The sequence below is a fragment of the Pelecanus crispus genome, chromosome Z (assembly GCF_030463565.1).
Source record: "Pelecanus crispus isolate bPelCri1 chromosome Z, bPelCri1.pri, whole genome shotgun sequence".
In the NCBI taxonomy this organism is placed as follows: domain Eukaryota; kingdom Metazoa; phylum Chordata; class Aves; order Pelecaniformes; family Pelecanidae; genus Pelecanus; species Pelecanus crispus.
The window spans coordinates 67,236,462-67,253,136 of NC_134676.1; the positions used below are offsets into that span (position 1 = coordinate 67,236,462).

At 40.2% G+C, this 16,675-nt stretch overlaps 1 protein-coding gene across 2 annotated transcripts; it reads left to right on the forward strand.

The window, feature by feature from the left end:
* The first annotated feature begins 465 nt into the window (after positions 1-465).
* LOX (lysyl oxidase) lies at positions 466-8,484 on the forward strand. 2 transcript variants are annotated; one of them, XM_075726967.1, is made up of 7 exons: positions 466-866; positions 918-1,189; positions 1,678-1,786; positions 3,075-3,212; positions 5,552-5,708; positions 8,122-8,217; positions 8,365-8,484. In XM_075726967.1, exons 1-7 carry the CDS (start codon positions 466-468, stop codon positions 8,482-8,484), a joined length of 1,293 nt encoding a protein of 430 aa, XP_075583082.1. The 2 variants fall into 2 exon arrangements, with proteins under 2 accessions (XP_075583082.1, XP_075583081.1); XM_075726966.1 differs by having other exon boundaries at positions 466-1,189.
* Positions 8,485-16,675: the final 8,191 nt, after the last annotated feature.

Here is a 16,675-nt window from a genome sequence, read left to right on the forward strand (position 1 = left end):
TGTAACTTTGCGAGCGTGCCAGCAAGTTTAAAGTCCCTGGTCTCTCCTCCTCCTCCTCCTCCTTCCCTCGCTCCAGACACCAGCGCGGGCCGGAGGACGATGAGAGGCTGATTGTTTGCTCCGGCTCCCATTCGCATCCCCCTCGCCTATAAATACCGGGGAGAAGAAAAGCCGCTCCCGCCGCCTCCCCCGGGCCGGGTTTCCTTCCCGACGGCCCGACCTGCCCGATGGCACCGCCCGGGTGCCGCCGCGCCTGAGACCCCGCTGCCCGCCTAACCCTTCCAGAGGCGCAGCCCGCACCCCCCCGGCCTCCCCACACCCCCCCCACCCCCGCCCCATCCCGGGCAGGAAGGCGCCCCTCGCTCTCCGCTCGCCTCCTCCCCCCTCTCCCCCCCTCCCCCCCCCCCTCCCCCCCCGGTTTCGCCCGTTTCTCTCCCCCGCCGGCACCCAGGAAAAGAGGAGAAGATGCATTTCGCGCCGCCGGGGCTCCTGCTCGCCCAGCTCCACGCGTGCATCTACTGGAGCTGCCTGTGGCCCGCCGGCGGCCAGCAGCCGCCGCCGCGCCGCGACCCCCCGCCGCCCCCCGCCGCCTGGAGGCAGCGGATCCAGTGGGAGAACAACGGGCAGGTGTACAGCCTGCTCAGCCTCGGCTCCCAGTACCAGCCCCCCCGGCGCAGGCAGGCGGCGGAGCCGGCGAGCAGCCCCATCCTGCTGCTGCGGAACAACGGCACGCTGCCGCGGGGAGCCGCCGCCCGAGCCGCCGCCGCGCAGCCCCAGCCCGCCGCCGGCAGCCGGGGGGGCTCCGGCGCACGGCACTGGTTCCAGGCCGGCTACCAGCCTCCCTCCGGGGGTCGCGCCGCCGCCGGGCAGCGGAGCCAGGGGACCGCCAGCCCCGCGGCCGACGGCTCGGCCAGGAGCCCCTCCTCGGGGGCGTCGCGACCCAGCGAGCCCACCAGCCCCGCCGGCGGCGCCGGGACCGACGGCAACCGGAGCAGCACCGGGGCCGGCAGCCTGCCGCCCCTCAGCAGCTTCAGACCCGGGCGGGAGGATGTCATGGTAGGAGACGACCCCTACAACCCCTACAAATACACGGACGACAACCCCTATTACAACTACTACGACACCTACGAGAGGCCCCGCCAGGGCAGCAGGTACAGACCCGGCTATGGCACCGGCTACTTCCAGTATGGTAAGAGCCCTCCTTTCCGTCCCGTCCCGTCCCTTCCCTCCCCTCCCGCCGGCCCCGGCCCCGCCGCGCCGCCCCGCTCGCTCCCGCGCACGCCGCTGCCAGCGCGGCGCGTCCCGTCGCGGCGGGCTCCGGTGCGGGGCTCGGCGGCCCCGCCTGCCCCTGGCTCGGGGCAAAACCTGACCGGGCCGGCGTTTGCACGGCTCCCGGCCCGCGGGGGAGACGGCTGGGCGGCAGGCCCCCGCGGCTGGGGCTGGGCGAGCTGCGGGGGGCACGGCGGGAAGCCCACCGCCGGGGTCCGGGCGTCGTGCTTGTGATGCGGTCTTTGAGAAAACCCGAAGGGCCTGCGCAAAAGGGAGAGCGAGCTCAATGTCGGGGGGCTGGGGTCCGTAGCAAAACGACGGCTCCTAACGATTGGGATGGACTCCAAGTATTTGCAGACGTGTCCTGGGTTGATCTTGCTGTTATGTGGTTGGTTTGATGAACTGCAGGTCTCCCTGACTTAGTCCCGGATCCCTATTACATCCAGGCGTCCACATATGTCCAGAGGATGTCCATGTATAACTTGAGATGTGCTGCCGAGGAGAACTGCCTGGCAAGGTAGGCATCACCCCGGCTTGTGCCTGTTCGCTGTGGGTTCTTGTGCTCCTGCGCCCACTGCAGAGTACCTGAGGACAAGGTGAAGAGTGGAGAAAAAGTGAGGCTGGAGGGCCTGAGGAAACACAGCCCAGCCTGTAACTTCTTCTAAGCCTGTGGCAGATGGTAGGGTGTGCACGTAAGAAAACAATGCCGCCATCTTAGAGAGACAAACTACAGGTGCTTTGAGGAACCTGCATTTTATGAAAAGTTTTATTGCATGTTGCTATTTTCAGGCTCATTTGAACATATCTGAATTTTGCAAAACGGAGGCACCTAAAAAACCCACTTGCATCTGGTGATTTTCATCTCCCTCCTCTAATCCAACCAGATCGTATACTACTCCATTTAAAAAATCCCACTATTCTTAACCGGCACAAGTTACTATTAAAATTATAACATGCTAATTGTTTCTGGGCCTATGCCTTGTCATGTCTCTTAAGACTAAAATCTCCCTGAAAAGTGTTTCAAAGTCTCTTTAACGTGTTGAAATAACAGCTTTGCTATGAAGTTAGGTCCTGTCCAGTTGGCAAAGAGGGATTTTTCCTGTTTTGTTTGGAAAGAAATCAGCATGGCTGTTTTTGACCATTTTAACTTGTTTGATACCTTATCATGCGAACCAGATTTATTTATTTACCAGCATCATTAACTGATGTCAGACTGTTTTCCAGGGTCATGCTCTTTCTTCACTTGCTGGAAAAAGAAAACATGGCATAAGAAGCAGTATTTTTTATGCTAACTTTACAGTGAAGACTAACTGAAAAGTTCTTGCTGGCTATCAACTGAATAAAATACTCCAGTATTTAAAAGACTGTAGATAATAGCTATGTGAAATAGGAAAACACAGCCTGAGGCATATATCTATTCATTTTGTTACAGCAGAAACAAACATCTGTTGTTGTGATCTTACATGCACAGTGAGTTATGTTGGTTAACAGTAACTAATGAAATTGTATTTTTTGATACCAGAGTAATCTTACAGCTAAGTGTTGATCTGCTTCAGAGACGGAGGCAGAGTCAGTTAAACTCCTGTTTATATTATTAGAAGCAAATCTGAATCTTAAATCTTACCCAGGTCTTGGTCTGACACCAGGCACATCTGAGCACACCATGTGGAAATCTTGTGCATCTCCAATGCATGAGCTTTAAGGGGGTGGAAAAGATCTATGCTATCAGTTACTTCTGAGACAACGAGAAGGTTTTTTTGACTGTTTCTTGCAGATACTTATGGCTCTTTTTTGCATTATTACAGTTCAGCTTATCGAGCAGATGTTAGAGACTATGACAATCGAGTGCTCCTGAGATTCCCTCAAAGAGTGAAAAATCAAGGCACGTCAGATTTTCTGCCCAGCAGACCCCGTTATTCATGGGAGTGGCACAGCTGTCACCAGTGAGTGAAGTGCTCAGTATGGTACCTTCTAATTATCTTTTTCACTAACAAATTATGACTTATAAGGTGACATTTTCTAAAACCGCAGTGAAGCGGGGGGAAGCCATGGGAAAACTTTAGCCTTTTACTGTCTGATTAATTTTGTGGTAATGGTAATTACTCTTTATATAGCCACAAGAAACCAAAATGAATATGAAGCTTATCTATAACTATAAAACTCTTTGAAGTATAAATTCACTATAAATACAAGTCTCAAATCAGTTTTAACAGTGGCACCTTGTCCCTTCAAGTATATTTTACATAGGTTATATTCCAGTTACATTTAAGTGGAACCAGTGAATAAAAGTCCCAATCATGTTAAAATAACTGTGGAAACCCTAAAATGTACATTTACTAGCATGTTCCCTATAATACATAATACATCATTGTAAACATTGACCCATAGCTCTTGACGTGAATTTCATGGGTTAGTTCTTGACAAGGAATGATCTGGTCAATATGGAAAAGAGAAGATACTGAGTTGACTGATCCCATTATCGAAATCCCTATCATATCATGATACTTTCACATAGCAGTATTGCTCTAGAAACAGCAAAATTGCTGGAAACATAGCAAGGCAAATGTAGAACATTTTCAACATTTTGGGAGCAGGTAACACTGCAAACTTGTACATTTTCAGAAAATTCACATGCAACAGTTTGCAGGTTTGTTCCAATTTTCTCTATTTCATAGCAGAACCAATTGTAAAATACTGGAAGGCTTATCTTACTTACACCTTACTTAAAATACAATTCTGCTCTTAGGGGTATGTAAGTGATAACTTAATACTATTCTATTAAAAAATACTATGTAATGTGGGCTTGATCTAAAGGCCCCTGGAGTCAATGGAATATTTCTTTCTAGCTTCAGAGGCTTTAAGCTTTGAATGAAAAATCAGTATCACTGGAACAAATACTTTCAAACAAAAGACTGATACTACTAGTTTATAAATCTCATAATGATCAAAAAGCGAAAACTAAATCAAACCAAACAAAAAAAGCCTCCGTAAATGCTTTAGTTAACCCCCACCCCTGAAAAAAAACACCACCAACAACAAAAAACCCAACCCTGGTGCTTATAAAGCTTATAGATGGATTAAATGGATAGGGAGCAATTGACATCTGCCATTTGTAGAAAAGCAGTTTCTTACTCTGCCACGATAGCTCAGCTATCGCTATCCAGATGCAAAGTGTCTCTGATGTTGATTCAGGTCTTGGACAGAAAATGCATTGGCTATAAAAAAATGCATTTCTCGTGATCATTTCCATGCCAGTGGAACAAGCTCATTTGGAAATGAACTATAGCTGCTAATTAGTTTGGCTAGCCATCAGACTTCAGTGTTAGTCATCATCATCTGTGGACTGGTTTTAGAGTTCTTGACATGCATGCTTGTGAGACTTGTGTGCTCCTCTTCATTTTAACAATATTTTTGAATTCTGTTTAATTATATCTTTTTCATATAACTCTTGAGCTGAAAGCATTCATAAGTAACAGCAGCCAAATGCTGCCCAGACGAAGTGCAGGTAGATAGTACAAGTTTAGTTTTCCATGTGTTTGGAAAAAGTGAAACTGCAAGAATAATAGGTCTCCACGTCCACAGTAAGAGCTAGAACTCACTTTGTGTGAGAGCAAGGAAGATGCACCACAGTGCCCAGATCAAAAGCATACAAATAAAATAGAGACTTTTAAAATAGAGACTTTTAAAATAGAGACTACATTAAGTATAGACTACAAAAATTGTTGACATTGGATGAGATCTGCATTGCCAGTACACAGAAACTGATTTCTTTATGCAGATTTTGATTTCACTGTTATGAATGTGTTACACTGATTGAGGGCCATGGAAATGTGTAAGTAAATTGCTGGGATTTTGCTAGCAAGTAGCAAACTTCCCTGGAATTTATAGTATGTAAGGTAAGCACTCCTAGTGAAACTCTGGCAAAAGGCAGTTATAAGATGTACGATTCAAATATGAACTACTTGGTACTTGCTATTGTTATTGGAAAGGAGCTGAAATGGGAAATTTTGGAAAAAACAGTGCTGCTATGGAGTCTTTCCCTTAACAAATTAAAATCTATTATTTATTTATAGAAGATGGCATTATTATAGTAATTGAAAATTAGAACAATGAACATAAAACCTAATTGAGTGGCCAGTAGTAGGAAGGTAAACTAACACACAAGTTCTGTGTACTAAATAAAATTTGGCCAGGTCTAACAAAAGGTAGATCAAATAGGAATATGTTAAAATGTTATTGACAAGATCTGATCCGTTTTAATAATGTATCTATGGTTTAACAGACATTATCACAGCATGGATGAATTCAGCCACTATGACTTGTTGGATGCAAGCTCACACAGAAAAGTTGCTGAAGGACACAAAGCAAGCTTCTGTCTTGAAGATACCTCCTGTGATTATGGATATTATAGACGGTACGCATGTACAGCACATACGCAGGTAAGAGTTAGTTCAGAGACAAACAAGTTTCTTTTTCCCCTCTAATTTATCTTTAGATATTTTTTCTACCAATCATCTGATGCCATAACTTATCTGATGTCCTCACTAGCTCTGAAATTCTCCATCACAGAGGCCAGGATGGCAACTTGGAGACTTTTAATTTACCCAGGTGCTGCTAAACGTGGGTGTCTCATTAAAATGCAAGGCCACTCATTAGCCTAGCATCTAGTAACTGAACTATATTAAAACACACCACAAGTTCCTGTCGTTATAGGACTGGTCAAGCGAGCTAAAGGGAACTCAAGGCAGAATCAGTAAAGAAGTAGTTTCCAGTGTTCGTCCCTCACAAACTGCTCGGTGATGTCCTTGGCTGATCCCAGAGTTCATAGCTAGTATTTTCTCCCTTGCAGGGCGTGAGGCTGCAAGGTGCTGAATTCTCTCGGCTCACAGTCCAACACAGAAAACTTACAGCATAGTTTTACACGTGTACAGAAGGCTGTTAAAGAGAATGGCAGCCACGTGAACATAACAATGGGTCATATATAAATGTAAAGCAAGGTGTTCAGGCTTATTAAGGGAATAGATAAAAAAATGGAATGTAGCACTGTGATATTATACAAATCCATGATAGACTCCTACCTTCAATATTGCATGGAGTTCTGGTCACCACCTCTCAAAACTGCTACAGAAAAGCTTAAAAAACCAAAACAACTAACCCCAGGAGAACAAGGATGATCAGCAGTGTAGTATGACTACCACTAAGAGATTTCTTAGACTATTCCATTTGGAAAACCAGAAATAATACCAAATCTTGAGTGGTCCTGGATGGAAAGAGGAAATTGTTGATATTTACTGTTTCTCACAAAACAAGAATTTAAGGATATCCAAAAGAACTGTCAGACAACAGCTTTAAAACAGAGAGAAGTCCTTTTTTGACACGATTAAATTCCTTGCCATAGGACGTTGCACAGATCAAAAAAATCTACATGGGTTGAAAAACAATTTAGAAAAAAGTAATGAAGGCTATTAAACACAAAAATCTGATGGTGCCCCATGTCTTAAATGCAGTTAAATGCCTGGTGGAAGGAATTTGCCTGGGTAAAGGACATTACACATCCCATTTCTTATGTTCTTTTCTCCTCAAGCATCTGCTGCTGACCACTGTCAGAGACACGACGCTGAGCTTGATGGATCTGTGGTTTAACTCGGTGTGGCCATACTTATACATAAACTTGTATCCCTTATTCTGCAGTTTTTAATCTGGGAGGTAGTTATTTTATCACAGAGAAATGACTGCTATGCTTCACTGGCTGACGTGTCCACATTTGAATTTTAAATATAATGAATGATCTGCAATACATAAAGGCTTTGAAGAGGTTTTATAAATATCTTTTCTCCTTCTGTAGACTATGACATCTAACTAAGCAACATACATATTTTACAGCTGGAGTATTTGTGTCACTAGAATCATGGCTGTGTCAGCATTTCCACTGGAAGCCCGTATTTCAGGGGTTTGTAATTGGACTGTAAAACTTTCCTCCAGCCTCAGACTTGGCACATACGTGTGAGAGTCTGAGCTGATCACCAGCTGGGTCAAGAGGCAATTCCTGCAGGACCTGGGTTTTGTGCACTCTGTGTGTTGCCAGAACCTATCAGCTTTGCCTAGCAATCTGTATTGGTCATGGTTAAAACCACCAGATTTGAACCACCAATACGTTCGTATATGGATATTCTTACTAATGTTCCTAACAGCAAAGAAGTTTTCAGAAAAGATTAATCTGGAAGACAGGTTACATTTTCAGTTCTCTCAGATTCTTGTGTCACTATCTGCCTGAAGAGATGCCATTTCTGCACAAAAGTTAATGTGAAAATGGCCTTAGACTCTACTATTCAAAGATGGCACTTCAGCCGAGTACATCTAGCAAAAAGTTGCATCACTCCTAAGGGTAGAGACAGGTTCCAACATGGTGATCAAGTTTGTACTCAGGGACCACAGAAGCTATTTACTTGAGATTTACAGATATTTAGGTTCAGTCTTTGGTCAGTTTTGATTTTATTCTCACCTTTTTGTAAAGAACAGTGAGTAATAGCATCAACAATATTTACCTAAAAGGAGTACTGTAACAAGTGATAATATAATACAGATCTCTTATAGATGAACAACTATCAATAGTATAGGTGTTTCTCATGCAGTAGTAATACAGTGCTGTCTATAAAGGTGATATAACGGTGACTTATGTGTTCTAGTTTAGATATTAAAATAAAATGCCAAGAAAAAATAAGCCTCATTTCCTGAGGTAATTTTCTTAGTGAAATATGATGGTTAAGTGAACTTCAGTCTGAGTGTCCCTAATGTCTAGAATGTTACTATTCCTAATGATTTTCTGACATCCATTTTACCTTAATTTTTAAGGGACTGAGCCCTGGCTGCTACGACACTTACAATGCTGATATAGATTGCCAGTGGATTGATATTACAGACGTAAAACCTGGAAATTACATTCTGAAGGTAAGGGTATTGGGAGTGGGGAGGTTTTGGGGGTGGGGTGGGGGGTTGTTGTTTTTTAAAGCAGCAAATCATATGCATACGTCCTTTTGAATGTAAGTTGGCAACTCAAACCTGGAAGTAGTCAACACTGTGCTTTCTCTCCTTAAGGTGAGTGTAAACCCCAGCTATTTGGTGCCTGAATCTGATTACTCCAACAATATAGTACGCTGTGATATACGCTATACAGGCCACCACGCATATGCCTCTGGCTGTACAATTTCACCGTAAGTACATTCCTTTGTCTTTGCAACTGTTTTATATTCATAATACTAAAGTTGACAAACAGATTTATAAAGCTTAGATATTTACTTTATATTGAAAAAATAACTCCCACCATTAATTCTAGTGATACCAATTTCTTCAGTACTTGTTTCTTGGGTTTTAGGATCTAGTGTGTTAATTCAAAATTCAGATGGTACTTTTCAAAGATCGTCTTTGGCAGGAATGATGGGAACAGTTGCTTTGCTGTTGATAACTGCATAGCTTTCAAATCCTGACCTCTGGTAATTAAACTATTTCTGTATGGCTAGCACTGATTTTTAAAAATTATTTAGTCTTGAAAAACCATCAAAAGTGAGAATATTGCTCTTGCAATCGTGCCATCAGGATACATAGCACTTTCAAAATTGCTGCTACTGTCTGGGCTGCTAGATAACTACCCCTGGCTCATGCCTTCTTTGTATTTGCACTAAAACCTTTCTGTGCTCATTCAATACCCATTTATAGCATCCACGCAGAACGGTTGAGCAGTCACACAGCTCTTAAAACATTCTGCAAAATCCCACACATGTATGTTACTTTGCTGCTGCTGCTGACACAGCAGCCATCCTCCCTGGAACAGTTCTTCCAGACACACTCTATTTACAGTTTAGTTCTTTAAAAGTTTAAACAATGCCACAATTACGCCCTTTTTTTCCCGTCCAGAAAGGCAAATTCATTTAATTAATATTCTCATGGTAGCTTAGTATCTGTGAAACACACACACACATAACAATCAGTCTGCTGCAACATAGAGGTAAGCAGTTCTCAGGATAATATATTAGCTGCTCATACAATGTATTTACCAAGTGGTTTCATTTGGATTGCATAAGGACTGAGTGTTAATATTGTATAGAGGTACATGTGAGATAAATTCCAGAGCAGTAAATGAAAAGTAAAATAAATGACAAGTATAGTCTGCTATAACAGCATCAGTGAAACAAACATACTGAATTTATGTGACTACTGCTTAATTAGCCTTTAAAGTATTCATTCCTTATGAGTAGTTAAATGAGGCTAAAATGAGAAACATTTTTTCACATCAGTGTGGAGATCTGTATTTATAATCACACTTTGGTCATAAACGCAACAAGTTAAATGGCTTCAGCAAAATCCTCTATTTGTTCTCACTGTGTGGTGGTCAGACTTGCAGGAAATGGAGGAAAATGAACAACAGGCGTCCTGCAGGTCATGAGCGAGTATTTTTGGCGGACCTGTGGCAGGAGCTTTTAAAGCATTTCTCTGTAACAGGACCGACTAATTAGTTCTTCTAGGAACACCATTTCTGCTCACATTCATGTGGAAGGGAAACTTACACTGCATGCCTTTAATTTTTAGTCTCCCCATCTTACCTCTGTAAATGTTATCAAGTAAATATATTCGTGCAGGTGAGGAAAAATTTGTGTTATTGTTTGTTGACCTGTGCCTTCAAGCTGACAAAATGGTATTTAGCAGATACTCTTTTTGTACCTCTTGGTCATCTGCATAACATTTTTTCTTTTCTTTCGACAGATACTGAGAAAGATGCAAGAAAATGGATGAGACGGTGCCAAATGTTTTGAACTGAAGTATCATTATATAAACTTCAATAGGATGTAAACACTATAGAAACAAACCTACAGAACATACACACATACACCCACACACCTTATGTGTTTTTGAAGCACTTCAGCTGCTTCTCAACCAAATCTGTAACTGGATTTTAAGCATTTAAATTGGCATTACTTTTATTACTATTGAAATGTGTGGAACTGGTGATTCATGCACAGATACTTTAAATTGTGAAAATCTAACTCATTCATAAAAACATGAGCATTTCTTAACTCCTGAAAATTTGGAGTTTAGGTGTTAATAAGACTTCAGTGGGAATATTACTGTTGAATGAGTTGAACATATTTTAAAAGGTAGCAAAAATTTATGTAAAATAAAATGCAATAGAAAGTACTAATGTCAGCTATCTCAGAAAATACCAGAATGAAAACCAGCTTAAGAATAATGCTACAGTACCATTAAAATAAAACTTGCTAGGACACATTGATATGAATGAGAAAAGTATGTTCAGTTTTCAAGGAATATTAACATATAGCAGAGAAATACATATATATATATATATCAGTTATACCCCTGCAAGAAAAGTTATGTTTACATTTTTAATACACTAGATGTTTTTCCATTTTCTTAAGTAAAAAACAGATGGGGTTTTGAAAGAAACCTTTCATCTGTGGAAATGAATTAAAGAACTTATCCACCTTTCTACGTTTAAGAGATTTTTCAAGGTGGGGCTTTTAAAAGACTTCTGCAAACTTAATGTGGATAAAAATAAATACCTGTCAAGAAAAGGGCTCTTGGAGATGACGAAGAGTCCCTGATGTGGTCATCTGTGAAAAACATCCTACTTGAACAGGTTAACCATCAAAATAATACAGGCAATTAACTCAGGTGGCACCACAAACAGAAGTAGGTCAGAATCTCTAACAAAGTATTTTTGTCGTGAAAAAGCCTACTACCTGCTTCCCCCTTAAGTACTGTATTTGACTTTAAAATGTGTATCTCAGTATTCAAACAATGAAGTTGAAAATATACTATATATAGAGGGAGAACAAAAGTCAGTGTATTTAACATCCTACTTTAGGCTGTTCAGGAATCAAATACAACATTGTTAAGGGGAAAAACTTCCAGCCCAAATTAAAGTTTTTGCTGAACTGCTTAACTGGTGCTGGGTACACCACTCCTCCTCCCATCCCCAAATTATTTTGCTTTTGCAGTGCACCCTGCTGTAAGCTACAGTAGCTGTGATTTTGTTTTTAAACTGTGAAATAACATATCACAAGGGGATCTGGCGTTTTTTTCAGAAGATTTCTGATCATTTAAAATGAAGGATCTACTTTTGAAACAAAGGGACCTAGAAATATTGATTGGTATTTGTTAAGTTTAAACAGCAGTTCAAAACACCTAATGAAACACGGAAAGCTCAATTTCTTTAAAAAAAAATTGAAAAATACATGTGTTATTCAGTATCCTTAAAAAATGAAAGATCTGAGGAGTACGGACAGGTTTTATTGTCACTGTTGAGAATAATTCAGGCAGTATTTGGAAGTATTTTATGCCATAGAACTCTATGGATTTAATTTGGAAGCTTTATGAATTATCATAATAACCTTTAAGGATCAACTTGTTCTTTACTACATATATTTAAGTTTATTTCATGATTATAAAGTATTTCCACCTTAATCATAACTTGGTTAAAAATTTGCACAACTAGTATGTAAACTTAAAAGGAATCTAAGAACCAGCAACCCAGTGATTACTACCCAACATTGGGAGTGGGTGCAGAATGAATACCATTTATACCTGTGGGTCCCTTTTTGTTTGCTGAGAGATCCATTTTAGCAATCAGTCACCAGTATGGGCAACGAACAGAAGCAAAATTTGGAAACTAGATTTACTAGAAAGCCATTTATTACATATGCCTGCAAAAATGAGGGTCTGTTTAAAGTCTAGGCTTCTGAAATCTCAGCCCAAAGAGTTTTTTAAGATTAAGAGGTGTTAAGGGATGCAAGTGCATTCACCTTCCTATAGACTTAGGTCAAAATTGGGGTGAAAGTCTTGATAGCAACTTGGGCAATGGACACAAAAGCTACTGTAATGGAAGCTAGGCTGTGGGCACGGGCTGTTTCCTGGTAAGAGGTTGTGTGCTTGTACCTCATTGTGCCTGGTGCTGAATGCGGGATAAGAGAGCACTAACTGGACACAGAGCAGCCACAGAAATTGAGTTGATCCCTCGGCTTACAAGGCAGTAACCTGCTCACATGTCTGTACCCAAACTACTTGCAGAACTCCGCTGAAGTCAGCAAGGAGCCAGAGGACCTTGAGCATCTGTGTAGGTGGAGCAAGTTCTAATACTGGACTTAGTCCTTTCAGTGGGAATGGTCTGGTTCGGAAAGGTGTTGAACGCCATAACTTTGAATATTGGGGATATTATAGCTACAAAAATGTAGCTTTTTTTTCCGTAGCAAAATATTGTATTTGTTTTGAAATGTGTGTTAAGCAACATGACAGTGATGTACAATAGCACAAAAATTACCTAAGATAACATGAACAGTCTATTTAGAAAAACAAGGGATTTTAGGATTAAAAAAAATGAAGGAATGTGACTTTAACTTCCCCTGTTTAACTACAGTAAATCACAACACAGTAGAAGAATTTATTATATAGCATGCATAGAAGTCGTTCTAAATAGGGGAGTGCCAACCAGTATTTTCAGTATTTTGGCTCTGCAGTTTTGACCGAGACACCTTAACTTACTTTTTTCATACTGGAATATATATTTATGGGATTACGTGCATTTTTGTTGAAAAACATTTATAAAAACTGTTTTGATAAAAGCTTATTTTATACAGCAAATTATATTTTGGAATCCTTTTTACCAGACACTTGGCTTATTCCCATCATCTTTGAAAGGCAGCTTGCCATTGGTCTCAGTGGGAGCAAAATCAGATTTAAATTTTGTAAGAATTCTAGTGCAAATTTGCTGTCTTGGAGTCTCAAATTTCCTTTGAAAAGCCAGATCGTAAAAATGTGTGTGAAGCAATTCCCTCCCACATTTCAGATCTTTAGATAAAAATTGCACATAAGGAACATATTGTATGTCAGGCTCATTACAGGAGGGGTTTGTTATGTATTTTTTTTAATCCTGAAATACATTTGATACTTGCATATTTCTAGACAAAAGTGTAACAAAAATGACAGATTGGTCACCAATGGAACCAACATATTGTGTAGATGATGTTTTTTGTGTTAGTAAGAGTCTATTAATTTTCTCTCTGCTCCAAAGTTTACTATGCAGTGTCGAATGAGTGCAAACACCAAACATACCTTCCTATAGTCATTCATGCATTGTTTGCAGTGTACTCATTCAAAACCAGCAGGGTGAGTTTCATAAAGGAGACATTGAAAGGTGGTTTATCCTGTGTCTCACATTTATGCCGATATGGCATTTTCATTTTCTCCAAATCCTAAAAGGTGCTGAAAGATTTTAACTTGAATTAAAACCAGAGTATGTTATTGGGAGGTTTTTATTATGCAACTAAATGCTACAGATACAGTGAAATGCCACTTGTTTTTCCAACTTTTTTGAAGGTTTTTCATTATTTCCTTCACTTTTCTTCCAAGAATCTTAATTTCAGTAACTTTGCATCTTTATCTGAGGAGCTCTAATTTATAATATTCAGGCACTAGCTTTGTATTCTTCATTGCACTTTCATATTCTTGTGTTACATGCCCATATTATGGTTGCAAGTTTATGTGAAAATGACTTGAATAAAATGTTTCAAGCGTTCTATTTGTTGAAGTAGTATACTTAATGCATAGGCCAGATCCATCTCTTGAAGAGAAAGCTTCAATTAAAGTTGTTATATCTATATGAAAATGCATGTCACACTGACATGGTCTCAGAAAAAATGACACGTTAGAAACAAGAAAGAAGTTGCAAGGCATGATAAATTACCTCTCACACTACACTAAGGCTTGACACGTGAAGGCGTAACAGGATGGTGTACGGTTCATCTGGATATAAGATTTCCTTATATCAGCTATCTTGGTAGGAACAGGAACTTAGAAACCATTTTCAGAATTTCTGCTCCAAAACCTTTACTTTCATGGAAAGAACATTTGAGCAGTCCATGGTAGAAAGTCTACATACTCTAGAAAATTGACTAACACATTTAACACTCAGTTACTCCAAAAACATTTTATCCTTTGTTATTTACATTCTCTGAGTACCAACCAGCGTCCTGCTGCCTCTTCAATCTGTATGCTAAACTGATGAAATAGCCTGAATTGTGAAGCATCTCTTGTCCCTGCACTGAGGGATCAATACAGAAGAGCATGGTTAAAAACTGTAGTTTCACTCCAGTAAGAGGTTGTCAAACACTTAAATATCAACTAATGGCACTCTTCGCTTTGAGTAGATGGAGACAAGAACAATGTAATACCTTTTAAAATTCATAAAATAAATGCAGAATTATTTCAGATATAAACAATGTTGTGATTATGTTTACATAATTTACTTAACAAAATTATTCCTATATTACTACATGTTAGAGCTAAGTGCTTCAAATTGAGAATTCCTGCAAGGGCTAACCCTAGAGCACAAAACTTGGTGTGGATCAGAATCCATGGAAATACAAAAATGCAGTCAAAAAATGCATACAATTACTGCAGAAAGTATATTCACATTTATTGAAAATAAAGCATCTCCTAGTTTCCAAGTATCTTCTACCTGCTATTCTACTATCTCATTTCCACATTAGAACACCTAGCTAGTATTGCAAAATGATCTGTCACCAGTCTACAGTTAGAAAGCAGCCCAACACTTTCGGTTAAGAAAGTACTGCTGTAACTGAATTTTCATTCAAGCCCTGTTTCTCCTGACCTAATCAGACCATAAAAACTGATGAAATATTTATGCCTGTTTCGAAATCTTCAAATTGGTGCTATCAATAGTATGCCTGTCTTTCTTATAAAAAAATCACATTTAAACTAATATTGACTCTCTTTAAAGATACTGAAAAAATCTCAGATAGTTTTGTCAGTATGTCTGAAGTGAAAAAAATGTGCACCTGAAGCAGTCTAGTAGTATCTTACAGTATGCACCCTGACTGAGAACACTTCCTCTGTGGCATGGTACTGAACGGGAAAGCATGGTTCTCAAAATTTTTTAAATCTAATCATCACAGAATGAAGTAACTTTCCGGTTCTCAAAGCTTTTTAAATCTTACCATCACAGAATGAAATAACTTTCCGTATCACTATAAAAATAAATTGGTAGTAGTTTGTGAGAGGTCTTTGTCTAAACAGTATTACAGATACAAGTTACGTTAAAATCATGTATATACTGAAAATGTTATGTTGTTATGAGGAGAAAATGTTCTGAACTTTATCAACAGCCTCCAGGCAAGTTCACTGGGTTTATCGTTTATTGCCTAGTTGCACATAAAAAATATTATCAAGTCTCAACCACCACTACTCATTTATATAGTGCATTAAGGCTGTGAACCAGGTGAGTCACTAAGTACCAGCTAAAAGTAGTAGTAAACCATTAAAACATGAAGCAATGCCAGCAATCGATGTCTCTTCTCTTATTCATGTTCAGTGTATGGTTTTTTTTTTTTTTTCCTTTTCTTTGAAGAGCTCAGAAGAAGTGTTTCTGAAGACAAAAAAAGAGATGTTTTGATAAGTCAGGCTTCCTTCAGGAAGAATTCTATGGCCACAAATTACAGCTGTAAGAATGGAGTAAGAAAATTCCTCAAATGCCAAGATAAACCAATGCTCCTGGATTTCTAAGCACATACAAAAAAGCACTTCAGAACATAAGCTACTTAATGAGTCTTCTCCCCCCCCACCCCCCCACCCCCCCAACTATTTGCAATCTTTAACTTTCTGGTCTTTAATGTGAATCAATTCTTCAAATATGGTGCTCATGTGGTAGAAGAAAGATAAGCTGTCCATGAAAAACTGCATTATAGCTGATGACATCTACCAAAATAAATTTTTCTTGCCTTTTATTGGAACCAGAGAAGTCATATACCAAACATTTGTTTGGCGTAGCATTCAGCTAGGATTTATTTACTTACTTATTTAAATCATTAAGGATTAGCATTTGCATCTGGAAAACTTAAGAGAGTTTGTATATAGCAGGTAAATGCATGGCTTTTTCTACAAAACAGGACTTTTCCCTACAAAACCACAGTAAACATGTTGCCATGTTGTATTTTGATGTATCTGGCCTTAAATGTTGTTCCATATGGTACAGTGAAAATAACAAAAAAATACACTGGGAAATGGAAGGTTACTTGAATTTCTAATTCCTCTGAGTGGCAATGCCATTCAGGAAGATAATACCACATATACTGACAGTTGTGTAGGATGCAGAAAAGAAAGCCTAACCAAGTGGGGCAAAGACACGCCTAGATAATAATACAAAATGGACCAACCAGAACATTTAGCCTTCAAGAACTTAATACGGGATGGGAGAATGGGCAGAAATTGCTGGGCTATGGTGCTGGGCTAAATATCAAGATACAAAGTCTGCAGGGGGGAGAGAGAGGTGGCCATACCAGCAACAGAGTAACACTACTTTAAAAAACCTTAAACTTTCTCC

Coding starts and splice junctions, on each gene's coding strand:
- LOX (XM_075726966.1), top strand. CDS start 466: ATGCATTTCGCGCCGCCGGGGCTCCTGCTCGCCCAGCTCCACGCGTGC. Junction 1,787..3,074: donor GAGGAGAACTGCCTGGCAAG/GTAGGCATCACC, acceptor GCATTATTACAG/TTCAGCTTATCGAGCAGATG. Junction 3,213..5,551: donor GAGTGGCACAGCTGTCACCA/GTGAGTGAAGTG, acceptor ATGGTTTAACAG/ACATTATCACAGCATGGATG.